At 43.6% G+C, this 26,323-nt stretch overlaps 1 protein-coding gene across 1 annotated transcript in view; it reads left to right on the top strand.

The window, feature by feature from the left end:
- Nucleotides 1–26,323, top strand: part of Abca4 (ATP binding cassette subfamily A member 4) — a 124,910-nt gene that overhangs the window by 41,201 nt on the left and 57,386 nt on the right. Inside the window, exons 10-17 of the mRNA XM_087212638.1 lie at nucleotides 287–426; nucleotides 1,024–1,140; nucleotides 1,811–2,008; nucleotides 16,317–16,522; nucleotides 16,822–16,998; nucleotides 18,854–19,076; nucleotides 22,602–22,823; nucleotides 24,894–25,098. Coding sequence (XP_087068764.1) covers nucleotides 287–426; nucleotides 1,024–1,140; nucleotides 1,811–2,008; nucleotides 16,317–16,522; nucleotides 16,822–16,998; nucleotides 18,854–19,076; nucleotides 22,602–22,823; nucleotides 24,894–25,098 — 1,488 coding nt within the window. The remainder of the gene's footprint in view (nucleotides 1–286; nucleotides 427–1,023; nucleotides 1,141–1,810; nucleotides 2,009–16,316; nucleotides 16,523–16,821; nucleotides 16,999–18,853; nucleotides 19,077–22,601; nucleotides 22,824–24,893; nucleotides 25,099–26,323) is intronic.

Genomic DNA, 26,323 nt, shown 5'->3' with positions numbered 1-26,323 from the left:
GGGGGGCCTTATATGGCCTTTCACTCTCTTTCATCTGAGAAAGGCCTCTGTTCCTCGAAGGAGTCTCAGCCTCCTTCTGTTGATGAGGCCATTACCGAGGGGCACTGTGGCATTTTGTCACTAATGATGAGCTTGTTATTGGTGTGGTACAGCCTACTAATTTAGGCTATTCCTCAAATCCCCCAGCGTGGAGTCCAGTGAGACATGTGATTTGGATGCACTAATGACTATGTTTGGTTATAACAACAGGGAGTTTATTTAAAATCTGTCCCTTCTCTCCCTGCAGCACCCTTTTGTAATGCATTGATCCAGAGTTTGGAGTCAAACCCTTTAACCAAAATAGCCTGGAGGGCAGCAAAGCCTTTGCTGATGGGAAAAATCCTCTTTACTCCTGATTCCCCTGCAGCTCGAAGGATACTGAAAAATGTAAGATTGTAGCTGATCTTGTCGCTTATACCTTAGACCTCCCAGAAGAGTGTGCGAGCGTGTTATGTGGGGGGGGGGTGTTTTAATGTGCTCTTCTGGCAACAAGTTCCCTGTTTGTTTTTTGCTTTTTTGCTAAGTAGACTCTTAGGTTTCCTCCCCCACCCACAGCCATCATAGGAATGCTTGCTCCAGCGCCCCTGCCAGGCCTTCCCTCTCTGCAGCAGCCAATAATGAAATTTTCTTTTTTGCTTGAATTATATCGCTAAGGCCGTGTTCACAATTCTCTGAATCCCAGCTTCCTGGAACAACAAAGATAGGGAGGAAGAGTATTTGCTCACTAGGAGTCCAAATATAGTTTTAATGAGGTTCTGAGACAATAGCATCATTAATATTATGTGTACCTCTGAGATACTGACAAATTAGAATCTGTCAATCCAGTGGCTGGGAAATGGTAGAGTGTTCTGGGAAATATCAATAGACTGGGAAAATAAAAACACTTCTGTGAAAAGTCTTTCCTAAGCATTATGGGTTTATGATAACAGGATACCTGTCTCTCTCTCTGTGTCTCTCTCTCTCTCTCTCTCTCTCTCTCTTCAGGCCAACTCAACTTTTGAGGAACTGGAGCGTCTTAGGAAGCTGATCAAAGCCTGGGAAGAAGTAGGGCCCCAGATCCGGTACTTCTTTGACAACAGCACACAGATGACCATGATCAGAGTAAGGATGCCTTGCATCAGAGGATGGGAAAGAGAGGAGGGAAGGGGCAGGAAAGCTCTTCTTTGTTTCCTTTTTCTAGGAAAGAGTTGCTCACTAGCAGAGTTAGATCAAACAATCATAAGCAGGTACCAAAAGCAGTACTTCTGGAAGCTGTCACCTAGCAGGGCACTGGCTTTGGGTAAAGAATATGTTTCTTAAATATGTTTCTAAATTCTTAAATTTAGAGAAATCTAAAAGCTGCCACAAGATCAGTGGTTCCCTGAGGTTTCTTGCTTTTATGAATTAACTTGAGGGCCTCAAATTCAAAGGGGCCTCTCTGCATGGGGTCATCTCTATTACTGCAAAGATGGTTGAGTGTTCTGTCCAGTCTCATTTGCAGCTTTGCAAAGCCAAGAGACACAATTCTATATAGACGTGGGTTCTATAACTGAAAGAGATCAACAACAACAAAAATCTATAAAAAAGGAAAGCCTGCTCTGTATCATTTTGCATGCCCCACCTCCTCCCCTCTTGTACCTCATACATGTTCTCCCTCTATTGTGGAGGCCCAAGCGTTGGCATATTGGAAGAAAACTTACTAGTATTTTGCAGGGAGACTTTGAGTTTCAAGAACAAGACCGAAGATTCTTTAAAATGTCTAATTTCTGTGACTCTATTTCTTCTTCTCAAGGACACCCTGGAACACCCAACAGTAAAAGACTTTTTGAATAGACAACTTGGTGAAGATGGTATTATTGTGGAGGCCATGAAAAGCTTCCTCTACAAGGGTCCTCAAGAAAATCAGGCTGATGATATAACCAACTTTGACTGGAGGGACATATTTAATATCACTGACCTCTCCCTACGCATGGCTGGTCAATACCTGGAGGTAAGGGGCAGCAAGCTACCTAAGGGCCAAAGTGGACCTCTTGAAGATGGCCCTGTGGGTCAGTGGTCTGGTTCAAACTTTCATTCCCACCCCAGAAGAAGAAACAATTCCCATAGCCTCCTGATAGTTCTTGTTCTTCCTCTTCACATTTCCTTCCTCCCAACTGCTCTATGACTCCTTGGCTGGCTCCTCTTCCCTTTCGGCCTGTGTCTATCCTCAATCCTTTTCTGTCTGCCATTACTTCAGTGATCATCTATTGCCTGGTCCACCAAACCTCAAGTCCTGAGGCCAACTGTTTGCTGGATACACCAGCCCCCAGGGTCTATGGGCATTTCAGATTTTAGATGTCCAAAAAGCACTTAGACTCTTACCTATCAAACTTACCTTCCTACATTCTCAATTCTAATTGAAGACACCAGCATTTGCCCAAATTCCCAAGCTAGGGATTTTAGGGTCATCCTTAATTTTATTTCTTCTTCAGTCTCCATTCAAGAACTATCATTTATTGGGTGTTACTCTGTACCAAATGCTGTGCTATGTGCTTTTGTACACATTAACTTCATTTAAACCTCATATTAACTCAATGAAGTGTGACTGTTATCACTGCCTGTTTACAGATGCAGAAGTCAAGGTTTAAAGAGGTTAAATAAGATCCCAGAGCTGCTAGGTGTAGCAGGCAGGATCCAAATCTGGGTGTAACTGAATTCAGAGCTGGCCCTGCTAACCTCTCCACTCCCTACAACATCCTATCACCAAGTTTTGTCTCCTCCGCCTCCAAAATATCTCTCAGCTCTGTCCCTTGCTTTCTGGGCTATCCGGGGACTAGAAGACTTGTCATTTCTGCATTAACCTGTTCTAGCACCTTCTTCCCTGGACCCCAGGGCCCAGTCTCTGCCAGATCAAACACTTCAGCACACTAACACCAGAGTTACATTGCAAACACACATCTGCTCACATAGTTAATATCTTCATTTATTATCTTTATGACTCAATCCCAAAAGCATTCACCCAGTTCCTCTCCATTGGTGGTGGTTCAGCTGCTGACAGCTCTTGATGGTCATCCTTATACCAAAAGTTCCACCGAAGGAAGGGATGGCATTCCCACCACCTAAATAATGCACCCAGATATTTCCCCTATTTTCTGATTCCTGTGCTTGTCCCCGAGTCCCTGGAAGAGGGCTGCTCTGACTAGGAGGCCTGTGTCATCATAGGGGACATTACTTTGAGAAGAATAATTATGAAGTAGGGGAGAAAGTTTCCTCAAAAGAAGAAACACAAGGTAGAAAAACATATATGTACTAAAGCCTGAAGTGACTTTCCCTTCCTCCATCTACTCATTCAGTCTTTGAGACTCAGCCCTCACCTGTCCCTTCTGCTTTGACATAGACTTGGTCATTTACTCCTCCATGCTGCCTGGCTCTCTCTTCATACCTCTTATCCCCTTGTCCAAGCTTAATTAGTGTGAGCTGTCAGTTTGTTCATCTCCTGCTGAGTGGCTAGACTGGAGTTCCTTGGCATCAGGGAGCATGTCTTAATCATTTTCAAGTTCTAGACCTCACACCCCAGGAAATATGTAGGTCTAAGAGCTAAACACATCCACCAGTGGGTGGAGCCTGAGTCTTGGTCATCTAAAACCACTAGAAGATAGAAGATGCCCCGAGCGTGCAATAGGGGAAGGAGACCAAAGACCTCAGGAGCAAGGCCTTCAATCTTGGACTTATGTGTCTCAAGGATAAGTAACTCCTAAGAACAAGGGTGGTTTTATATGTTGCCAGTACCCTTGAGGATTCCCTGCCGCCTTCTGTCCAGAGTTCGCAAGGGTCTCCAGAACCCTGGCGGTGGCAGCGCACGCCCTCTAGGTCAGTGATGGCAGACCTATGGCATGTGTGCTGCAGCCAGCACACAGAGCCTTCTCTGTCAACACATGAGCCAAGTTGCCCAGCAGCCAAGTGTCAGATAAAAGATTTTTTTTCTAAACTAAAATCTCAGTATTCAGGTTTAATTGCAGCATTGGCACGTTGCGATAAATAAGTGGGTTTTAGATTACAGTTTGGGCACTCGGTCTCGAAAAGATTCACCATCAATGCCCTAGGTGTTTTTTCAGAAGGTACCAGGCATAATGGTGGTAGCACCAAAGTTCAGATAATTACTAAGCCATTCCCAATTTGTCTGAAAACAAGAATGATCTTGAGTCCTTTTCACAAGACACATTCTTGAGAATAAACCCAGATTGACAATATTGAAATTTCCAGATAAAGAGCCCTGATAATCTGTATATTTACAGACTTATTAGCTTTGCAGGGTCTTAGCATGCCCATGTACAGTTACTCTATTGACACGGTCTTCCTTGTGAGGTGCTTCTGTCTGCTAAGCCCACCACATTCAGTGGTGCAGCCAGGCTCACTGCCTTTCACCCTGTGCAGGGTCTGTGACTGATGGAGGGGACTTTCTTTCTTTGTTCTTACAGAATGAAGTCCAGTGGTCCTCACAATGGCTTTGTGAGGTTCTGTAAAGTATATTTATCTTTTGTTTGACTTGACATTTGTATCATGAAATAAAGGTCTTGTTTTCTTGGAGGATAATTTTTCTCAGGTAGCTTGTGCTTAATGTAGCACAACTCAATATATATTAATCAGTAAATAGTTAAGGATTCAGTCTCCAGATTGAGGCTGCCTGAGTGCAAATACCTACTGTTTGTGGCTCTGTTTCTGTATCTGTGAAATGGGAGTATTAAAAGTATTTACCCCTGTTTTGAGAATTCATCTGCTAATCACATTCTGCCACCAGGACTTCCCCAGGGCCTCTTTGCAAAGACCACAACAGCTATAGGTCAGTGGCCTCCCCAGGAATTTTTTTTTTTGGGAACCGGGGCTCAAACTCAGGACCTTGCACTTGCCAGGCAGGTGCTGGCGCCTCTGAGCTAAACCTCCAGCCCCCTCCCCAGGAATTCTTAAAAGGGGTTCTGATGGTAGCAAAAGCCTAGCAGATATAATGATGTGATTTCTGATCTTCTTGCCATTAGGGTGGAGTAAGGTGGAAAGCGTAAGGGTGAGGAACTGAAAAGAGAAGACTCTAGGGTGAAATGAGCAGAAAGGAAGCAATAAGCCACTGCAATTCATCCTGGACTTTTCTGCTTTTGTTCTTTTGTACTGGGGAGTCCAGAGGAACCTTGAAAATCCCCCACCCCCAGCCTGAGGTGAGGACCTCTCAGTAGCAGTCCCTGCCTGAAACACCTTTGCTGATGGCGCTTAGGTCTCTCCAGGACAAAAGCAAGGCTGTTTTTCAATAATGGGATTCATGTTAAAGAGATCAGAGCCTTTCCTCCTTGGCCTCCCAAGCCTCCCATGCCTGCCTCCCTGTCTAGTCCAAAAAAGAAAAAATTCATTTAAGGAAAATTAAGCAAATGTATTCTTTTAAATGAAAAATATGCCACCCAAATAAATGTGTCATGATTTATGGCATGGTAAATGTGCCTGAGAGAAGTAACAGGAGCTCTGAGAACTCAGAGCAAATCTTTAAGTCTTCTGTCATTATAGCAAATAACAGTGATTCAATAGTTTTCCTTTTCTATTATTAGAAGAGCTGAACTTCTTTCTTCCAGCAAAGGGCTGAGCCCTAGTTACTGAACAGTCCCAGAGTGGCCTGAAGAATGTCCCATTCCCTGAATCTGTCTGTGGAATTACTGTGCCCCTATTACGCATGTATTTGGTGGGAACTTCTTACCCATCCTGTGAGGGACAAATTGTCCCCTCAAAGAAAGTCACTTTCTTCCTCTAAGACTCCATTTTCTTATCTGTAAAAATCCAAATAATAATACAAAGGACCTCAAAAGGTTGATGTTGAGGACAAAATGAGAAAAAGCCATAGAGCAGAGGACTCAGCACATCTATGTCATATCCTAGCCCTGCATGTGAGACTCCCTGCAGTTGGGGTCCCAATGCCTCCTTCACGGTGGCTCTGGGATAAAATGAGTGTGCTGGGCTCACTGTGGGGACCTTTATGCACGGTAGCTGTTGCTATGAACCACGTGGATGTTCACCCCTGAACCATGGAACCATTTCCCAATAAGTGAGAAATGTACTTTTTTCTCAGATTCAAAAACTTCCCATAAACATTAACCAGGGATTGTAAAGTGACCTTAATATTAACCTTAGTGACATGGCTTAGAGTTAGGGCTTGTCCAGCCATCCCAGGGAAGGCGGGATGGGCTCCATTCTGGATTTCTGTGGACAATGGCCTAGTGACTTCAGAACTTATCCTGAGACAACCTACCCCAAAAGAAGCTCCTACAGTCTCATTTATCCCCAATCTGTCTTTCCTCTGATCCCTGATTCCCCCCAAGAAAAAAATAAGAAAGGAAGAAAGTTGGACCTAGTTAGCAGACTAGGAAAGGGGAGTGTGGTGACTTTTGGGAGCCTTGCCTCTCTCATCTGTGGAGAGATCATTTCCACAGGCCTTCCCACAGCTGTGCTCCCCAAGAGACTCTCCAAAGGAGACTGAGGGCAAATGGGGCCTCATGTAGGTAAATATTTCACACTTATATGTTTATATTTTTATATAAATAATGTATATGTGTCTTTATTCATATCTACTTCTGGAGAAAATCATAATTAGAAGAATTAATAAATTATTCCTCTGTTTACCCTTTAGTTAAAGCAAACATATACATCCCTCCCCTTTTATTTCTTTGTTTAGCAAAAGATTAGGCCTGGTATGGATAAAATACTATTTAGAATTCACAGTGGATTTTCAAAGTATATTTGAATTTCAGGTCTTAAATTGTACATCAGGAAGCTGAATTCAGCCAAAGTTTAATATGAAAATACCTCTGATCAAGGTATAAAATTGTACTTTAACCAGGAGCAACTACCTTTTCCGCATCTTGCAAAAACATCCATTCATTAACTACTTTACTTTGACTGTCAACACAGTCGATATGTGTACATAGCTCTTTATTATATATAGCATGGTGTTTATCTTGTTGAATTATCAGTAGCCAGATTTGTGGCACTACTTTTCCTCTGCTCCTTGCATGCTCCTGGCCATATACCACCGCTAACCAACCGGAATGTTCTCAGGAAACATATGTTTTCAGGCTGGCCTAAGGAAAAATAGGATTAGGAAGATAAAAGTGCTAAACAAGTAACACACTTTAGAGTCAGATGGATTATCTGTCCTGTTGCCTTCTTCTGTTGATTCACTAACTCAAGATACTCATTGGGAAGCTAAGGAGATAGCAATGAGAGTTCAGCAGAGTATAGAAGCCGGCACCATGGGTGCCACGTTATTTCAAGGCCCATGACCTAGATTCTAACAACTCGGGAACTTTATCTGAGCTTTATTTTATGCCTCTTCAGGATCCTAGAAACAGAAGTGGGCTGAGGAAGGAAAAGGCAGGCAGACGGTAGGCTGGGGTAATGGGTAGAAGGAAGAGATTTCATGGAACTTGCTATGTGAGTCAGAACTATGTTGAGCACTTTCACATGTCACCTCACACAACTGTCCCACCTGCCCGCTAGCCTTAATTGTCATCATTTGATAGAACTGAAAATGAGGCCTCCGAGAAGTTTGACTCCCACAGCAGTATCTAAGCATTCTAATCTGAGTCATGACAGGCTCTTTCCCGTGTGCTATTCAGGGCACATTAAAACCAGGAAATATTGTTTGGATATAATGAGTCCAATGAAGCTAGCAATTATTTTATAATATTAAAAATAATAGGAGCTACTAAGAATGAGTCTCTTCTGCTTGAAAATAACTAGGTTACAGTAGGAACTCAAAAAGGTCTGAGTTTATGCCATCATTCATACATTTGCTCATATTGAAGTAGATCCATCTGAGTAAATACTGTTAATCCCTGAGTCCCCAGAAGCTCACGTTCTAGCAGGAGAGGTAAGGATGTCATTAAACAATGCCACAATAGTGCTACCTAAAAGAACTGGTAGTACAATAATTCCATCTGATGAAGTAGAAACACACTGTACAGATCTAAATTCAAAACATCACAAACACTCCAAGTAGTGCCGGTTCTTCCTCCAAATTATTTCTGACTTCCCTCCTTCTTCTCCCTCTCCATATGTGGCCTCTATTTACAGAGGCCTCTAGCTTGTCTCTTGTTCTGTAGCTCTTACTACTTCTGTTCATCTCCCACACTCCCTCCAGCAAAACCTTTCTAAAACCCATGCATGGGGCAAGGGATTTAGCTCAACAAGAGAGCACTTGCCTAGCATGTGCAGTGCCCTGTATTTGATTCCCAGTACCACAAAGAATAAAAACCCAAGCATGCCATTACACATGGTCTCCAGCTCCTTGATGATTCCTCAGTGCTGTAAAGATGACGTCCTTCCCAGTCTAGCCCCCTTACAGCTCTTGCACACTATGGGATGGTCCTAGGCCTCCCACCTTGAACACCTCAGCCTTTTCCTTGTTGCCCCATTCAGTTGCCTGATCAACACCCACACCTATGCTTCAGGACTCAGATCCTGTGTTCCAGGCCTTCTATGTACCTCCTGTTCCCTCCACTGGATCCCTTGATAGTTACTTGCTCACACACTTCCCCAACTGCATTGACCTGAACCCCTCAAGGGCTGAAATACTGATTGATTGATGATTGATTGATTTCTGTTTACCTGATTGGTATTGCAGTGGCATAAAGTAGACACTTATAAATGGCAAATTAAAACTGAAAATAACATTTGTACATGGCCTTAAAGATGAAATCTGAAAGCTAAGTAGAGCAGAAAGACAATTTTAGGCAGAAGGAAGAGCATAAGCAAAGTGCAGAGGTGTGAGCCTGCAGGGCCTGTTCAAATGAGGTCTGCTCTGGGCAGAAGTGGAGGAGTAGTAGTGTCTATAGTAACCCAGCATAGCTTCATAGCTTCTGGTGGGGTTTTTTTTTTTTTGGTACCAGGGATCGAACTTATGACCTTGAGCTTACGAGGCAGGCATGGTGCCACTGAGCTGAATCCCTGGCCCCCAGCATAGCTTCTGAAAGTTTCACTTTATGGCTGGTGAGATACTGTGTCTAGCAGCTATTTATGGACTCTGTGACTAGGAACACCATTACTATTCCACTGCCTGAAAAAATGAGAAGGATAAGCAGAACATCAGTTCAGACAGCGTTCAGGCAGAAGTGGGTATTTATGACCAGAATGTGGTCAGATTGGTCAGTGCCCAGGCCTGTAGATTGTACAATATCATGATATAGTAGCCTCCTTATCCTGGAGTTGTTAGAATGATTGAACAAGAAACTCTGAGAGTTAAAATGCTCTACAATCATCAGGGATGATGGCTTCCTTTGGGCTTAGCTAGAAAGCAAGTATGACCTGATGGCTTTACTCCATTGTGTGGCTTTGGGCTCCAACTTGGCCTTTTGGTTTTATCACTGTATTTAACTTATTTATTTTAGGAGCAGACTTTTTAAATCACTATGCATTTCCCGTCCCTTTATTCTCCAGTCCTGGTGCATTTCCTCATTCTCTTTGGGTAAATGTTTCAGATGTATGTATGCAGCTCCCAGTGTACATGATAAAATTTATTGCAGCGTCTTTGGCCTCTAACTCAATGTCTCAACTAATCCAAACAGCCAAAGCTATTTTATCCAGTGGCTTTTTCCATGTACTGAGAAATAAATTTTGACTATTACAGCCTTAGATCTGCCAGGAAATTCCCTCTGGGAAGTTTGCCCATATCCACTGGTGTTTTTCAAAAGGAGACCCAGGTGTCTACGTTAACACCAGCAGGACCACTGGAGGACTCTACAAGCATTCAGGGCATCTTTGTTCTCTGCCCAAGCTGAGAAGCAGGATTAGAGACCAACATCTCTAATGGAGCCGTCCCTTCCTTCTTTCCGAAGGCCTCACTCTGATGTGTCTGGGGTATAATAGTCAAATACGTTGCTTAGGCCACTGGCTCAGCACAGGGTGCCAGCCCCCTTTCATTATCAAGTTCCAAGAAAAAGAGAGACATTCTTCCTTTCCCTGCCTCTGCTGAATATTGATCCCCACCTACTAGATGATTTCATGGATCTATTACCTAACGTGTTTGAATTAAAGAGGTCACAGCTGAAGAAGGAAGCCTGCTGTTCCTGATGCTTCTCCTCCAAGGTGGTGTTTGATTTAGTTGTGTCAACAATGACTGCATTCTCCAGAGGTCCTGAGCACAGCTGCCTGTGCTGGAGAGAACACTAATCTCTTCCTTCCACCAGGTTGAATTCTGCTTCCTGGTGAATGCTCGCAAAACAACCCAGAAGGAACCGTGGACTTACGTTGTGGAACTGTGGACTTACGTTTTGGATCCGTGGTAGTGGCCTTGTCACCTAGCTTCTGCTATAGCACTTGGGGATTGAAGGTCCTAAGAAAACCCTTTGTGTGCTAGATGCTCCATTACTGGCTGCCGCAGGGCGTTATGCTGTTTTCATTGAAATTCTGAACTCTGCCTGCAACATTTGCCCGGAGGCTGCCTCTGAAACCATAAGACACTGACTTTATCTTCCCAATATTGGTGCCAAGTTTGTATTGAGCCCCTTACCTTAGCCAGTTCCTGTCTACCTGCATTCTTCTCTCACCTCTTTCTCCCCCACCCCCACCCCCGGTACCAGGGATCGAACTCAGGACCTTGCACATGCGAGGCAGGTGCAGTGCCACCGAGCTAAATCCCTGGCCCTCTGACCTCTTTGGCAGCACAGCTTTTCTCTTGCTGAACAGACACCTTCTGTAGATGACTCCATAGCCTAAGCCTCATTAGAACCCACACTGTCATGAGTGACAAGAGACCAGACCAAATCTATCAAAGTCCAGGAGTGCTGCTGAGGGTTTCATCATTCAGCTCTGTCTCCCGAACCTGCTCATGCCCAGACACACACTAATATACATACCCATTTGCCAAGATTTTAACTTCAAGGGTCAAATGAAGTACCAATAGGGAATGAGGTCACTCTATGTGAGGCAGGTGGCCTCCCCATGAGAATGAAAGGCCACATCATGAACCATACCTCAGAGGATGGCCCAGGGGCTTCTGAATCATATCCAAAGCAGCTTCTATAATTGCTCTACCTTGATCTGGAGAAGATTCTGTGAGAATGAGATTTTCGATTAGCTTTATAACACTGTCCTCTTGGCAGACTTGTCTGATTTTCACTGAACAGCCAATGAGCAGCGGGTTAGGACCCACCACCCCTCCACACCCATTGCCCAGGTGGGATATGGGCTTTGGCTTCTGTCCATGGCATTATTCTAACCAGACAGTGTGCTGTGGGTCAGCTCAGGATGGCTTATGTTCCCAGACAGATTATTTAAAGAAAATAACTGCCTTCCTCCCCAGATGAACAGCTGTCATGAATGAAAAGTAGCCTGGCAGGGGCCTAAATGTCAATTCACTCTGTTGAGATTCAAGATATTTTAAAAACTAATAAAAATGGTATTTATTAAGTCCTCATTATTCATGAGACAGTTGAGTATGCTGTAATGGTTAAAAACAGACTCCATCCAGAGGAAATTTACCTTGTGTCTCATAAGTGAACTTGGAGCAGTCATTACTGACCTTGCAAGGTTCTTGGTAAGATGAAATGGGTTAATACCAATAAAGCCCTTGGACCAGTTTGAGGCATAGAGTAGTCCTTCAGTAAGCATTGGCTTTTTTTTTCTTTCTTCTAGTCAAACACTGTATTACCCAGTCACACCCCAGCCCAGCACCAGCCTTTTATCCTTCTAGTGAGGCACTTGTTGAGCCCTTCATCAGTACTGCCTCTAACCCTCTGGACAAACTTCTGAAGTTGGCCCATCTCAACTTTCTGGCTAGGGAAGCAGAAGGCACACGGTCAGAAAGTGGCAAAAGGGTAATGGTGTCCAGGTCAGCGTGCTCTCAGACACTGTGCCACACCACTTCTCCAGATGAGAAAGATGAAAACGGGTCAGATGTTCCAGGGTAGAAACGTGTTCGAGAATCACACTGAGAACCTTCTAAATTTTGTGTTTTCTGAGGGTATCAGGGTACCTATCAAAGGGAATATACCAGGAAATGTAAATATGAGTCAGCTGCCTGATCAGCTGACCAGAATGGAGCCCACATCATCTGAGGAGTTGAGAATGTCACTCAAAACATCAGCAGCTTGTTGCAGTATAGATTTCCCATTACAACATTAGAGTTCAAAGAGTCTAGATGCTTTGAAAGTCACATTATTAAATATTAGCTTTTATATTTCAGTAGTTATACTAACATTATCATAGCATAAATTCACTTTACAAATTTCTGCTAGTTTATCATGGGACTCTGGGGTTCATAGAATCATGTTCAAAGCTGGAATAGCACAATTACACTCATTGCAGCAATCAGAACTTCTAAAGTTAATGAATTCAGTCCCTATGATGAGAAAAATACTATTGAAGCCCTGTGAGGAGAAAATACTATTCCAGAGATCACAATGAGCAAGATATAGCCTGATCTCAAGGAAGTACTATGTTGACCAATAAAGCACCACCTGTGGCTATTTAAATTTAAATTAATTAAAATTAAGAATTCAGTGCTTCAGATGCATTAGGCATATTTTAAATGCTCAATAGCCATATGTGGTTACTGGTTACCATATTGGACAGGGCAGGTATAGAACAATTCTATTGTTGTGGAAAGTTCTGCCAGAGTGCTGCAGAAGAGCAGGAAAGCTTCCTGTTCAGATACTTTATATCCTGACTTAAGGTTGGACTATAGTTTCCTCTCAAAGGATTGAGGGGGGATAGCACTCCCCTGCAGCTGCAGAACCGAGGACAAGGATCCAGATTCTGTTTCTGACCTATGCTGCTCTTGGGCAAGGTCCTGCTCCTCTAGTACAGTTTGTTCACCAGTAAAGCAAGGAAATCAGATCAGACTCAAGTCAGATTCAAGCCTGTCCCAGTGACTTATGGACTGAATGAACTGGCAGAATGTTCTATGTGTGTGTCAAATTGTGAAATGCACAGAATTTCATCTCCCAAGATAATTTTTCCATTTTAGAAATTTAATTTGAGGTTGACTCTAATTGGCAATACTCTATATGCAGTTCTTTTTTAAAATTGAGACATAATATTTGTACATCTTAATGGAGTACATTATGGTAATTGAAATCATGTACATAATATAATAATCAAAGCAAGGTACTAAGCATTTCCAGTTCTTCAAACATTAATCATTTTTATGAGTTGGGAACTTCATACTCTTCTTTTTAGTCATTTTGAAATGTATCATATTGTTTTAACCAATAGTTATCCGACTGTGCGAAAGAAGAACCAGAACCAGAAGGAATTCCTTCACTCTGTTTAGTAATCTTTCCATTCCCCCTTCCCAGTCTCTAGTGACCATTGTTCCATTTGATTATTCTATATGATTGACTTATTACTTTCCACAAATGACTGAGTAGATACAGGAATTGGCTTTCTGTGTCCTGCTTTTCACTAAACTATATGTGCAATTCTAAACTTAACCAACTGATAAAATGAGACTGTGCTATCATTCATCTTTGCGGACCCTTGAGGTCCCCCCAGAGCACTTACATGTGCTCTGGCAGTTCTGAAGCATCCTTGCCCAAGCAGCCATCGTAGTCCCATCCCTCAAAGCAGAGTTGGTAGGTTTAATACTGAAGGGCAGCCGTGGGCACCAGTCCATGGTGAGCCTGTGTACTAGATCCCCCACCAACACAGAGAACTATAAATATTGCACTATTTCTTTTGAGAAGAAATGAACATTTATTGGTGTGAGTACTTTACTTAACCCCTTCGTCTCATTTGAAGACTGGCCAGTGTCAGGCAAGACAATGAATAAATGCTTGATTTCATGAAAACTGCTGTCCAAAAAAAAAAAAAATCCTCCATTTCCTTTAGCTCCATGACATGTGACTACACTTAAGAACTACCAATTCCATTGCATTTTAAAATTATTACCTTCTTAGGTCTTGACCTACACTCTCTGGATACCCATCTAGGGGATACCTATGCTCTTCCTGTCCACATCAGCTGGAAAGCAGTCTCTTTCATTGTATCTAGGATCTCAGAAATATTACATGGGAACTGTTCCCGGGCTGTAGAGCCCAAGGTCGGACAGTTTCATTCAGGAGATTTAAGGAGGCTGAGTTTGCAACACTTTGGTGTTCAAATACAGCCCCTCAGTAATAAGAGGCTTCTATTTCATGCTCTAATGCCCTGTGGCAGGACTAGGAAGTGAGTGGTTTTCAGTGAATGAGTTGGGTTTTCCTGCTTCTTGACAGTACAGCCAGGGCTCGGTTTTCTGGACAGGTCTTTACATCTATCCAAGTTTGTTGTTTCTTTATTTCTCCTGGTAACAGTTGTGAAATCCAATGAACTGGAGTTTAATATCTGTTCTAAGCTTGAGGGGACAAATGTGATAAAATCAAATAAAATTTATTCAAGCAAAAAAAAAAAATCTGTTCTACCACCTTGGGGAAGTTGCTCAGCCTCACAGAGCCTAAGTTTCCTGAGCTACAAAGCAAGGAAACCCAAATTGCCCTCTGCCTACTGTACAGGACTCAGTGAGCACATGCAAGGGCCCGAAAGCCACAGGATCCCGGCTGGGGACTGAACTCTTCCTGCAGCTCCTGAGGTACCAGGAGGAGCTCAGCCAAAGCTGGAAAGTGCGGAGGAAATTCAGGGTCTGCCACTTTCTCTCTGCATCACCTCAAGCGGATCCCCTCCAGGGCTTCAGTTTCCTCTCCTGTAAAATGAGGAGTCCACCTAATCCTCAGGGGGTTCATTTGTTCCTTGAAGCCTGTTACTTCAAACCTAGTCTTCCCACTTACCTCCTTGCCCCCAACCAGGAATCTTTTGGAGACAGGATCTACTCCCTTATGGTATACTTATGGTTATCTAGGTTTGTCCAGATCTCCTGGTTTTAGCACCAAAAGCCTTGTATCCTGGGAACCCCTTCATTGATTGGTCACACGACAGAGTCCAATAGAGCAAGTCACTTGGTCTCTACCACTCACCTTTGTTCACCCTGTGCAATTCTTTGTGCCTTGCAACTAACTACCTGGGAAGCTTTTTACAAGATTCTATGCCGTGGCCCTGCTGTGGAGGTTTTAACTGTTGGGTTAGAGCCTGGCACAGGCATCTTTTAAAAGCTTCCTAGTGATGTAAAGCACAGCTGAGTGGAGAACCCCTGCTGTAGCTCACAGTTCCCTAGAGGGCCTGGATGCTCTTCCTTGCGCCTGAGGAGCTGACAGCCCCTCCCCCACCTTTGGCTCACCCTCCTCCCACTCAGGAGTCTCTTCCTCCAGGAAGCCTTCCAGGATTTCTCCCAGAGACTTAATCGTTCCCTGGTTTCCCTGAGTCTGCCGAGATTGCTTCCATCAGAATTGATCACCCCACACTGTGATTGCTGGTTCACACCAACCCTCTCCCTCATTAAGCTTGAGTTTCAGGAAGAGATTGTCTTTCCTCCTTGGGTCCTGGAGCCAGGTGGGCTGTGACTCACTGCACACTCTCAGTAAGTATTCAGTGAGCAAATTAATCAAGACAAGTCCCTTTGACCTCTTAGGAGTTACAAGAAAGAAACATGGACACAAATACCCCTGGTGTATTACAGGAACAAGCTAATAGAGGAAAAATTCAAATGCCAGTACAATAACTATAAAGGCTCTAACAAGCAGGGTACCTCATATTCAAATTAAAATAGACTCTTATTTTTGTGCTTTTGTAGGTAATTTTTTTTTTCCTAGGAGGAAAAAAGAGACTTAGTAGGGAAATTGCTCCTCTGCTGGCATTTCTTGTCGTAAAATTGTCACTGGAAATGATTTCTCAGACGGAATTGTTTTGGTTTTCTGTTTTTTACTTTCTTCTTCTCTGTTCTTCCCTCCACTGCCATCCTGTGTGTTTGGAGAGAACCAAGAAGGTTCAGCGCCAGGAATGTTTCTCTCTCCCCTTAAGCCGCTTTTATCATTAGGCTTTTCTGATCTTCAAAGCAGCCTTTGTCCACTGTGACCCCACTCCCTCGCCTTTCTATGTGGGGAGTGAGGGCTGTTAAGTGTTTTTGTCATTTTGAGCACTTGTATATTTGGACAGCCTTGGATAGCTAGGCAGTGCAATGCCCTCTAACTCGGCAGGGAGAGACTCAAGTCAGCATTTCCACGTGCTCTGCACCCCCACATCCAGACACATTGAGAAATTAACACCAGAACCCAGAGTTATGCAAACACGAAATTTCTAGGTTTCCTTGGAACAGGTAGGTTTCTCCTGGGGCGGCAGTTTATCCTCTGCCTTTTTGCATGCCGTGGAATCTCTGTGGTTGGTGTTCATCAGACTCTCTCCCCGCTTGTGATTATCTGCAGTGCCTGGTCTTGGATAAGTTTGAAAGCTATGATGATGAAATTCAGCTCACCCAACAAGCCTTGTCTCTGCTGGAAGAAAACAGGTTCTGGGCTGGTGTGGTGTTCCCTGACATGTATCCCTGGACCAGCTCCCTACCACCGCACGTGAAGTACAAGATCCGGATGGACATAGACGTGGTGGAAAAAACCAATAAGATCAAGGACAGGTGATGTTTCAGGCAGAGTTTGCTGGGTTTTCTGAAATCCATGAAAATTACATTTGGTATTAAGTGAGGGATTGTAAAAGTAAGCTAAATAAGAGGAAAGAAGATATTTGTGCAGCTCCTTAAATGAGAGCAAATAGAGTCATATTGTGACTCACAGTCTTCTTGAAATTAGAACAGCATAGGTAGGAAACTTAAGGAGAAAGATTTCAAGAGAACCCATTCCAAGTCATCTTGAGCTTGTCACAGCTGCCCATTCCTATTCACAGCCTTTGTCCCTTCTTCCTCTTGTATCTTCTTAGGTACTGGGATTCTGGTCCCAGGGCAGATCCTGTGGAAGATCTCCGGTACATCTGGGGAGGCTTTGCCTATCTTCAGGACATGGTTGAGCAGGGGATCACAAGGAGTCAGGCCCGGAAGGAAGCTCCGATAGGAGTCTATCTTCAGCAGATGCCTTATCCCTGCTTTGTGGATGACTCGTGAGTCTCAGGACTCCATCCTCCTCCTTGACAAGCTAGGGGTACTTGGGGTGGGGCATTCCCAAGGCTTCAGTGTTTCCAGAAAGAACCCCAGGGCCTGGGCCCAGACTGGGGAAAATGGAGCTCCAGGTAGCGGCAGGAGAAAGTGAAGAAAGAATTAGTGTTGAAGGTGCAAAAGGAAAGGTGAAAAATTAAAGCACAGGAAGTGAAGTTGGGGGAGGGGACAAAGGCCTTTTAAATTTCCCACTATGTAATATGTTTGGTATGTGGAAGGGTTCTGGTCAGAGTGTTTGCCCAATGATTGCCAAATCAGCAGATCTGGACTCTGCATGGCAAGTAAGTCTGGTTCCTAAGAGCCTCAGAATAATGCAGCTCTTTCCCTAATTAACATTCCCATGATGTATGCTTGATGAAAAGGTGGAGGAATGTGTTGGATGAGCTGAGACCTTCCTCCTCGACCACCCCCATGCCCCAGCCTGTCCATCCCTCAGCCAGTAGCCTGCTAAGAAAGTAGCCTACTGCTTTGTTGAAAATGGATTTGAGCCTTGGTAGAAAGGTCAAAGAGGGAAAGGCGCTGGAAGGGCTCATTCCCCATGGCGCATGGGGTCAGAAATACTACCAGGACAGCAATAGAAACCTACTGTTGGCTTATGCATTTAACTCTTGGGGGCAGGGTGGTGGGAATCTGGGAAATTCACCAGAGTGTTCATGTACGTCTGAAAGGTTCAGGAAGGAGAGAAACGTGCCCAGCCTGAAAAAAGGAAGTCACACTGCTAGCTGGAGGGAATGTAAAATAAAGCCCAGAAGGGACACAGGAAACCTCTCTCAACACTCTAGTCCAATCAATTCTCCAGCCTCCACTATATGGAAAATTAGAGAGAGAGAACAGTGGATGTTCTGCACTTGGAGGCAGAGATGTGAAGTAAAGCCCAGACCCACAGACCAGGACAAGAGTGACTGGCCGGGAAGTGGGGGTGTGGGGAGGCAGTAGTGATTGGGGTCATCCAGTGCGGGAGAGTCCTCTGGTGGCCAACCCTAGAAGTGCCTGCCTTATGAAAGTGGTTCTCTCCCTGCAGTCATTTGGAGTGAAACCACCCCATACTGGATTTGGGCCCTCCCTGTGACAGCACCCCATAGTTTCTACTAGATAATAAACCCAAGAGCTTTACAAGTACATCACACACAGGGAAAATATGTAAAGTTCACCATAAAGGAATTCCAATCTGTCAAATCTAACCGGCTTGCTGGAGTTTATGTCCAGGAGTCAACTCCACCTGTGATGGTTGGTGAATCAGTGACTATTGGATTGCTGACTTATATACTGATCAGTTGCCTTCTGAAAGTGCCACACTGATTTGTCACCTTGCTCCTCAGCCCACATAACTAGAATATAACCTTCCAGGGCAGACAGTACTGGGCTGGTTGACCCCCTGGGGAGTTCAATTATCAATCTCTTCACTACCAGCTCCCCTTGTTTGCACTGGCTGCCATGCCAGTGAGCATGAACTTCTGTTTCAATCACAGCCTGAACTGTCAAGTCTTCAGTCTTTTCCTTCATGGCCCTTCAGGGAAGGGTGACACTGTGTGACATAGATGGTATGATTTTATGTAGACATTTTACTTATAGAGCATTCATCTGGGCTATTCAGAAAGCTACTATCTTGCTCTGAAGAAAAAGTAATGCTTCAGGGAAAATGCTAAATATATTAAAATATTCTAGCCTATTGAATGTTGAGTGATTTTCTCATTTTCCTTTCCCTCCCCCTGAACTTTCTTCTCAGTGCACTTATTCAACAAATATTTGTTCTATACCTACAGGCCATGCTATTATTCTGCTTCTCTTTTCTTGCTTTAGTTTTATGATCATCCTGAACCGCTGTTTCCCTATCTTCGTGGTGCTGGCATGGATCTACTCTGTCTCCATGACCGTTAAGGGCATCGTCTTGGAAAAGGAGTTGAGGCTAAAGGAGACCTTGAAAAATCAGGGTGTCTCCAATGCAGTAATTTGGTGTACCTGGTTCCTGGACAGCTTCTCTGTCATGTCAATGAGCATCTTTCTCCTGACACTATTCATCATGGTAAGCCAAATGGAGAAGGCCCAGAAATGTTTAAATAGGTTTGTTTCCCCACCTTTCCTTCTGTTAATGAACTTGTGCCTGGATTGGTCATCTGGCCATCAAAGAAAGAATGAGATCTAGTTTCCCAGTCTTTTCAGCCTAGGTAGAGAACACTAGAGAGACACAATCTCCTCCAAAGAGCCTCTGTATCATAATATCTTTCCATCTCCCACTTCCTGCCTAGGGATCCACCGTGTATTTAGACTTACCAGCCCCATTCCATGGCCATCTGGAGAGGCTGGTATTAACAGAGCCCACCACAGGGCGGTTGTGTGTTCAAAGGGCCCCTCTCTTTCCAAACACAGAAATGAGGTCGGGGGTGTTTTCTGGGATTACCATTCCAACAACTGACTATGGTTGGAATGTGGAGAGCCCTTTCACAGTAGTCATAGGGAGAGATCTGGACCATTCATTAATCATCATCATGGCCAGACCATTCATGGCTTCACCAAGAAACATTCCGCTGCCTGCAAAATCTCCAAGACTTCTCTGTTTTAAAGAATGGAATTTGGAGTTCATCCTTTCTGGGTGATTAGGAGTTTTTTAATAGCCTGACTGCATTGGTCTATCCTTTACAAACTTGCAATTCTCTTGCAAGCTAGAGTTGGAAATAAAACATTTCACTATATACTGTTATCCTTTATTTTTAGTTCTTCCATAGAAGGTGATCTTTTGTACTTATTGATTATTAGGTGCATAAATTTGATAGTTTTGATATTTTATTGGATGGAATCTGGTGTAATTTTTATACTTCAGGTTGTACAAGCTCCTGATATAGACTCAACAAGCTTATTCTGCTCTTCACCCATCATCATATTGAGCCCCTCTGTAACTGGCAATATATGCTAGACCATACCTGTTGCCTAGCTGATTGAGAAATGTTCCTTCATATAAGGTTGTGTGTCCAACTAACACACATCCATTTAAAGCAAAACCTGCCCTTTCTCTTCACAGTAAAATGTTCTAAATCTTTAGGAGTTTTTCTGTTAATATTGCACTTAATCCAATGTGCTGTGGCCTTTGCCAAAACCTTGTGCAAGAATCTGATCAAAACCAGTGCAGAAATAGAGGTCATTCTGTTCAAACAACCTCACCCTGTCCAATGTGGCTTTGCATTTGCCAAGAACTCTCAGAGCTCTACAGAAATGAGGGGAGCAACTGAACTCCTTGTTATCCACTCAGTCTACTCCTTTCCCCAGTACCAAGATACTTAGTGTCCTCAGAATTAAAGGAGTCAATGAGTAAATTTGACTGAATGGCATGAGATTTTGCCTGACTTGTTTCTATAAGTGACAATGAGATCTGCCTTCCTAAGAATGGGCCAGTAGGACTTCAAAGCTTTTAGGGTATGAGGTAAGGAATGTTCACCAAGAGTTTCTAGCACAAAGAGATTTCTCCTTGTGGGAACCAGAATATTGTTTTAGTGAAGACGGAAACAGAGCTTTCCACACAAAAATAGGACTTTCCTTTGAATAACTCTCCCATCTTTCACTTGTCCCTTCCTCCCCTACTCAACTATGCAGGAAAGAAGCTGGAAGCAGGGACAATGGGAAGGTTCCATTGTTATGCTTTTATTAAGAACAAAAAACAAAAATGGTCATTGGAGAAGCCAAGGCCAGTGAAACTGTGGGGTTGGCTAAGTAATTTATATTCCTAGCTTAAATTGATGAGAAATTATACAGCCTTAAGTTTGCAGGACTTTGCTTTGGGCTGGGATAAGAAGATGATTTCATTTTGCTGAGAACAGCAACAGTTTTCTCAAAGTTGTTCCAGCAAAAACCACATGTTCACCCATGGACTTGCTTTCGTGGAGTTGCCTATGATTAAGGAAAAAATGTGGGCCTTTCCAGGGTGATATGGAGCACTTTTTGACACGTAAAATCAGAAATTCTGAGTCTTAATTTTGACTTTTATTTAGATATTTCTCAGGCTTTGCTTCTAGTTAAGCGTAGCTTCCTTCCACCTCCTTTTGCCATTTTAAAAATATTTTTAACCTGTTCTTTCAGTGACCAACAGGCATGAGAGCATGAAGGAAGAATATTGGCCATAGAAGATAAGAGGCACATTAATTACACTCAATTCTCACATGCTGATGGTAGATAGCGATAATTGGTTTTTCTCTTCTACTGAGAGGAATCCAGTGCTTTAGAGAACCATTAGCACAGATCAGAACTCAATGGTGAGATGACCCTATTCCTAAAGAAGGAGGAAAAAAAGAAAAAGATAGAAAGAAGAGTATGAGGACGTGAGTTCCTTTAGTGTTACGCAGCACAGTGTTTTTCTTCCCTCGGATACTACAATTCACCTATGTTCCAATGAACAGGCGAGAGGTGGCCCAGTGGTACGCGGCAGGGGTTTCTGAGGCCTGAGAGGCATTCCTGGAATTCTAGTACTATATTTAGGTCTTTATGTTCCTGAGAAAAGTATGGAGCATGAATGATCTATATGTATCTGGAGATATACTTGAAGAGTTAAACTCCTCATAGGATGGCTATAGTAAAGGACAATGAAGAAGGTCTAACACCTTTGAACATCTGAATTTATCCTATAATTTAATAAGGACGCAGCTTTCCTGGTGAACATTGCCAGTTTGGCCCTGTTTTCTTCATGGCCAATGTGAAAGATACTGTGTATTACATGCAATTGTTTGTGTCATATTCACGGATGAGGAGGACCAATCCACCTCCAAGTGGTCAGGATCGATTACTGACATTTTCACTTTTTTGAGTGGCAAACCTCAGAAACCAGCACAGATGGTCCAGTCACCAGGCCAAGCCCCAGGCAAAAAGGTTGAAGCTTGTTCTTCATGGTGTCTCCTCTCCCCTGTGTCTGCATCTACTCAGAACACCCAAGTGCTACTGATGCTCTAAGCCCCTCACCCAGATCTCCTTCTCTTGGTCTAAGCAGATTTCTCCACACTCTTCAATTCCCACCACAGATTTACTATTAAATCTATTATTGTTAAAAGATAAATTTGGGCACATTAAAATTTTAAGAAGTTTCAGCACACAATGATTCATGAATCAGATGGCTATAGACCACAACCAGTTCCACTAAGTGGGGTAAAAAAGCAAGACAAAGACAAAGAAAATATTTGATTGCTTGAAGTCTCTAGTTAGAGATTAGTAGGCAATTTCTGAATGGTTAAATTGTTTGGAGGAGTTAAGCTTTGGTGTTTTTAGAATCCAGGACACTGGAGCCAGTTCAACCTAATAGTCTCTCAATTAATTTTTTAACATTACTGATGATTGACAGGCAGTCTAACATGTTGTCTCCCCCAGGGAAATTGGTCTGTGTAGGATTAAAGAAACTCAAGGGATTAAGTGTGTGGAAATTTAGGCACTGACAACATTCTGGCCAAGAGACTCCACTGAGACAAATGGCTTCTGGTGGTCCTGGCTTCACTCCACACAGGTCACCTCTTGAGTGGGACAGTGCCCCTGGGCATGGGTGGGAATTACTGATGCATGATCTTTTTGGTTCCAGCATGGAAGAATCCTACATTATAGTGATCCTTTCATCATCTTCCTGTTCCTGTTGGCTTTCTCCACTGCCACAATCATGCAGTGCTTCCTGCTCAGCACCTTCTTCTCCAAAGCCAGCCTGGCAGCAGCCTGCAGTGGTGTCATCTACTTCACCCTCTACCTGCCACATATTCTGTGCTTCGCCTGGCAGGACCAGATGACAGCTGAGCTAAAGAAAGCTGTGGTGAGGGGCTTTGGGTCACCCCTAGCCTATGATATGTTTCCTCCGAAGGGCCTCTAGCAGCCCAGTCTGCTCTCTGAAGAGGGCCACTTTGCCTTTTGGCAAACAGAGGGTTAAAAGGTTAAGGTAAGTGTTAAAGGTACAGAGGCAAAAGTAAGAGCAATCTTCAGCCTGAGCAACCTAACAGCTACTCCTCACCGAACCTGCTGAAGTAATCTGTCCTGGGAGTCACTAAACAAACCAGTGGAGCTGGTGGCCCCCATTGCTTCTCTATGAGAGAAGAACTAACCGGCCAGCCCATTTCACTCAGCTCTCTTTTCTTACTGTTTGAGAAGAATCAGAAAAGCAAAAGCTTGCTCCCTTACAGTCTGTCCAGAAAGATATTTCCATTAATTGAAAGATTCTTTTTTCCACTCTAAAGAACTAGAATCAGAGTAGTTCTACAAGTGTCTTTAACCACGTAACAGATTACCCTGAGTGTCACTCAGGCAGCGAGTTTGTTTAAATACTGACTATGCTGAGCATTGCTCGGCAGGTGTCATTTCAACCAGTTGATCCCTGTTTCGAATAAATTTGATAAAATGGTCATTTTTATATTACCTGTTACGTTATAAAAACTAATGAAAATGCATTTTTTGATCATCCTGTGTTTAAATAGTTGGACTGCTCTACTAGCATGCAGAAGGAGTACACAAATGAGCCCACAGATTTAGGCTGTCTGGCCATAAGACTCCAGAAATTGATGTTGGATTACCTGAGAGTTTAGTTCAAGATTCTCAAACTAACATTTTTTTCCCATTAAAATTGTTTTCAAATGGGCATTTCCACTCTCTCATTAGCCCATGCTAATCAATCTCAGCCCCAAAGGGTACAGTTTTCCTTGTTCTCCAAAATCTCCCCATGTCTACGGCGTCAAGTTAAAAAAGAAAAGAAAAGACTGCCTCTCTGTTGGCAGAAGAGCCTCTTCTCACAACTCAAAAAAGAATTTGGCTCCAGAGCTGCCAGGGCATCTGCCTTTTATTTCTCATGTTAAATAAGAAGTTAATTGCTGCCATTTATAGCATCCAGTTTTCTAGGATGATCACAGCGGGTAGTAGAAATCCTTATGATTCAGCCTGTGGGCACAGCTGCGCTGTTTTGGTAATCACGAAGTAATGAGAGAGGGACTAAGCTAACTTCTTGGGAATGTGGATCCACCAGGAAGCTATATGTCTGGCAACTATGTGGGGCAAGAGCTGTGCTGAGATTTGTAAAAATGTTTTTTCGTGATCACATAGCTAGAGAATCCCTTCTTTTTTTTTTTTTTACAGAAATAGACCCTGAATTCTATCTAGGGCCCTCCAAACTCCAGGAAAACTTCTGAGCAGAGGAAATGGGAATAGCAAATCCTTCTGCATGTGCTGTGTGCTTTCTGCCATGTCAGAGACCACCCATGGGGACTTGGCTGGGGGATTTCGTCTTCCGGCTTCCTTCTGCCCTCCATCTAGTCCATTATCTGGTTCTCTGCACAGAGAACTTAAGAAAATTATAGTCCTCTGTCTGGAGATGGGAAAGGCAGGCCATGCAAGCTGAGGCCTCTCCAATCTCTCTGACAGACTTCAGGAGGTCACAAGAGCATCCCCTACCTAGCCCTCACTTGCCCTGGGAAATTGATGACTCTGTGGACCCTTGCAGTGGGATTCTCACGAAGCAGATCAAGTTAGTGTCTTTGTTCTGCCCAGTGCTGTTTGATCTTCCAAAAGAGGAAAAAAGGGGAAATGGTAGGACCCTTGGTCCTTTGGTGTAATATGCAGTGTGGCATTTCTTTGTCTTCTTCATTACGCTACAACTCAAGTAGGTTCCACTGAATGGGTGATCAGGGGTCTCCAAGGCCTGAGAGGCATTCCCAGAATTCGCTTTCTATGGAAAGACTAACGTAACCGCTCTGCTAGTAGCCTTACCCTAGGACACAACATGGGCCCCCTTTGTGTGCCCCTTGCCCTGTGGACATCTGACTGCTGTTGTTTTGAGTAAAAGATCCTTTACTTACACCTCCTCCCTTTTTGCCCCCTAACACCCCCTCTCACCCCACAGAGCCTTCTGTCTCCTGTGGCATTTGGGTTTGGCACTGAGTACCTGGTCCGCTTTGAAGAGCAAGGCCTGGGGCTACAGTGGAGCAACATTGGGAACAGCCCCATGGAAGGGGATGAGTTCAGTTTCCTGTTGTCCATGCAGATGATGCTCCTTGATGCAGCTCTGTATGGTTTGCTTGCCTGGTACCTTGACCAGGTGTTCCCAGGTAAGCACCTCCCTCCCCGAGGTAAAGGTAATTGGCTTCTTCAGATCCCCAGACCTCTCCCATTCATCCAGTTATCCCTTCTAATCTCTTTGAATTTGGGCTTTCAGAACATACACTGAAATTTAAACCAAGAGGTCTACAATCTGCCAGCAAATCCTGTATCCCCACTTCTACCACCTCCCAGTCCAAGCTTCCTTCTCCCATCATACCTCCTTCTAGTCTGAGTATTTACATTATATTCAGATAGATTTTTTTGTTGTTTTAGATTTTTTTTTTTTTTTTTTTTTTTTGGCACCAGGGATTGATTGAACTCAGGACCTTGCCCTTGCAAGGCAGGCGCTGGAACCACTGAGCTAAATCCCCGGCCCTCAGATAGATCTTTTAAGAATCCATATCAGATGGTATCAGCTTTCTCTGTTTGGAGAGGCTTTTCCTACAGCTTTTCCTCTCATTCAGAGTCAAATCCAGTGTCCCAACCCTTGCCTACCTGATGTTTCATTACTGGGCTCCAACTATCTCCCTTATCTGTTCTTCCCTTCTCCCCAGTGTTTCTCTGCTCCAGCCATATTGGTCTCCCTAGTAAATGTTCAACATACTGAGCACATTTCTTACTGCCAAGAGCATGTTTCTCCCTACAGCAACCCTCCAATCTGCAGGATTACTTTTTATTTTGTTTAGGTCTCTGTTCAAATGTTGTTTTATCACAGGGATCTGTTTTGTTTGGTTTGGTTTTGAGACAGGGTCTCACTATGTGGTTCAGGCTGACCTTAAATTTACTATGCAGTCCAGGCTGGCCTCAAACTCATGGAAATCTTCCTGTCTCAACCTCCTAAGTGCTGGGATCACAGGCGTGCGCCACTATGCTTGGCTATCACAAGGATCTTTCAGGCTGAAGATATCTAGACATCTATCACTATGTAAACAATATCTCTGCAGTGCCCCCATCCCCTTTCCCTACTTTTTCGGATAAACATCACCACCTGACATGCGGTATCTTTATATATGTGTATTTACTGACTCTCTACCATTGTTAAAACAAGCCCACAAAGCAGGCCCATAGTCTGTTTTGTTTACTGACAATCCTGATGCCTAAAGTAGTGCCTGACATTTGGTGGGCCCTGAATAAATACCTAATCTGCAGTGTGGAAAATCAGCTCCTGAATCAAAGTTGGCTGTTTGTACAGTTTTCCTTCAAATTGGCATTTTCTAGGGCTAGAGGCATCCC

The sequence above is a fragment of the Heterocephalus glaber genome, unplaced genomic scaffold (assembly GCF_053883595.1).
Source record: "Heterocephalus glaber isolate CG9 unplaced genomic scaffold, H.glaber_assembly_v1.0 deba00001442, whole genome shotgun sequence".
Taxonomy (NCBI): domain Eukaryota; kingdom Metazoa; phylum Chordata; class Mammalia; order Rodentia; family Bathyergidae; genus Heterocephalus; species Heterocephalus glaber.
This window is presented reverse-complemented; position numbering and strand designations above follow the sequence as displayed.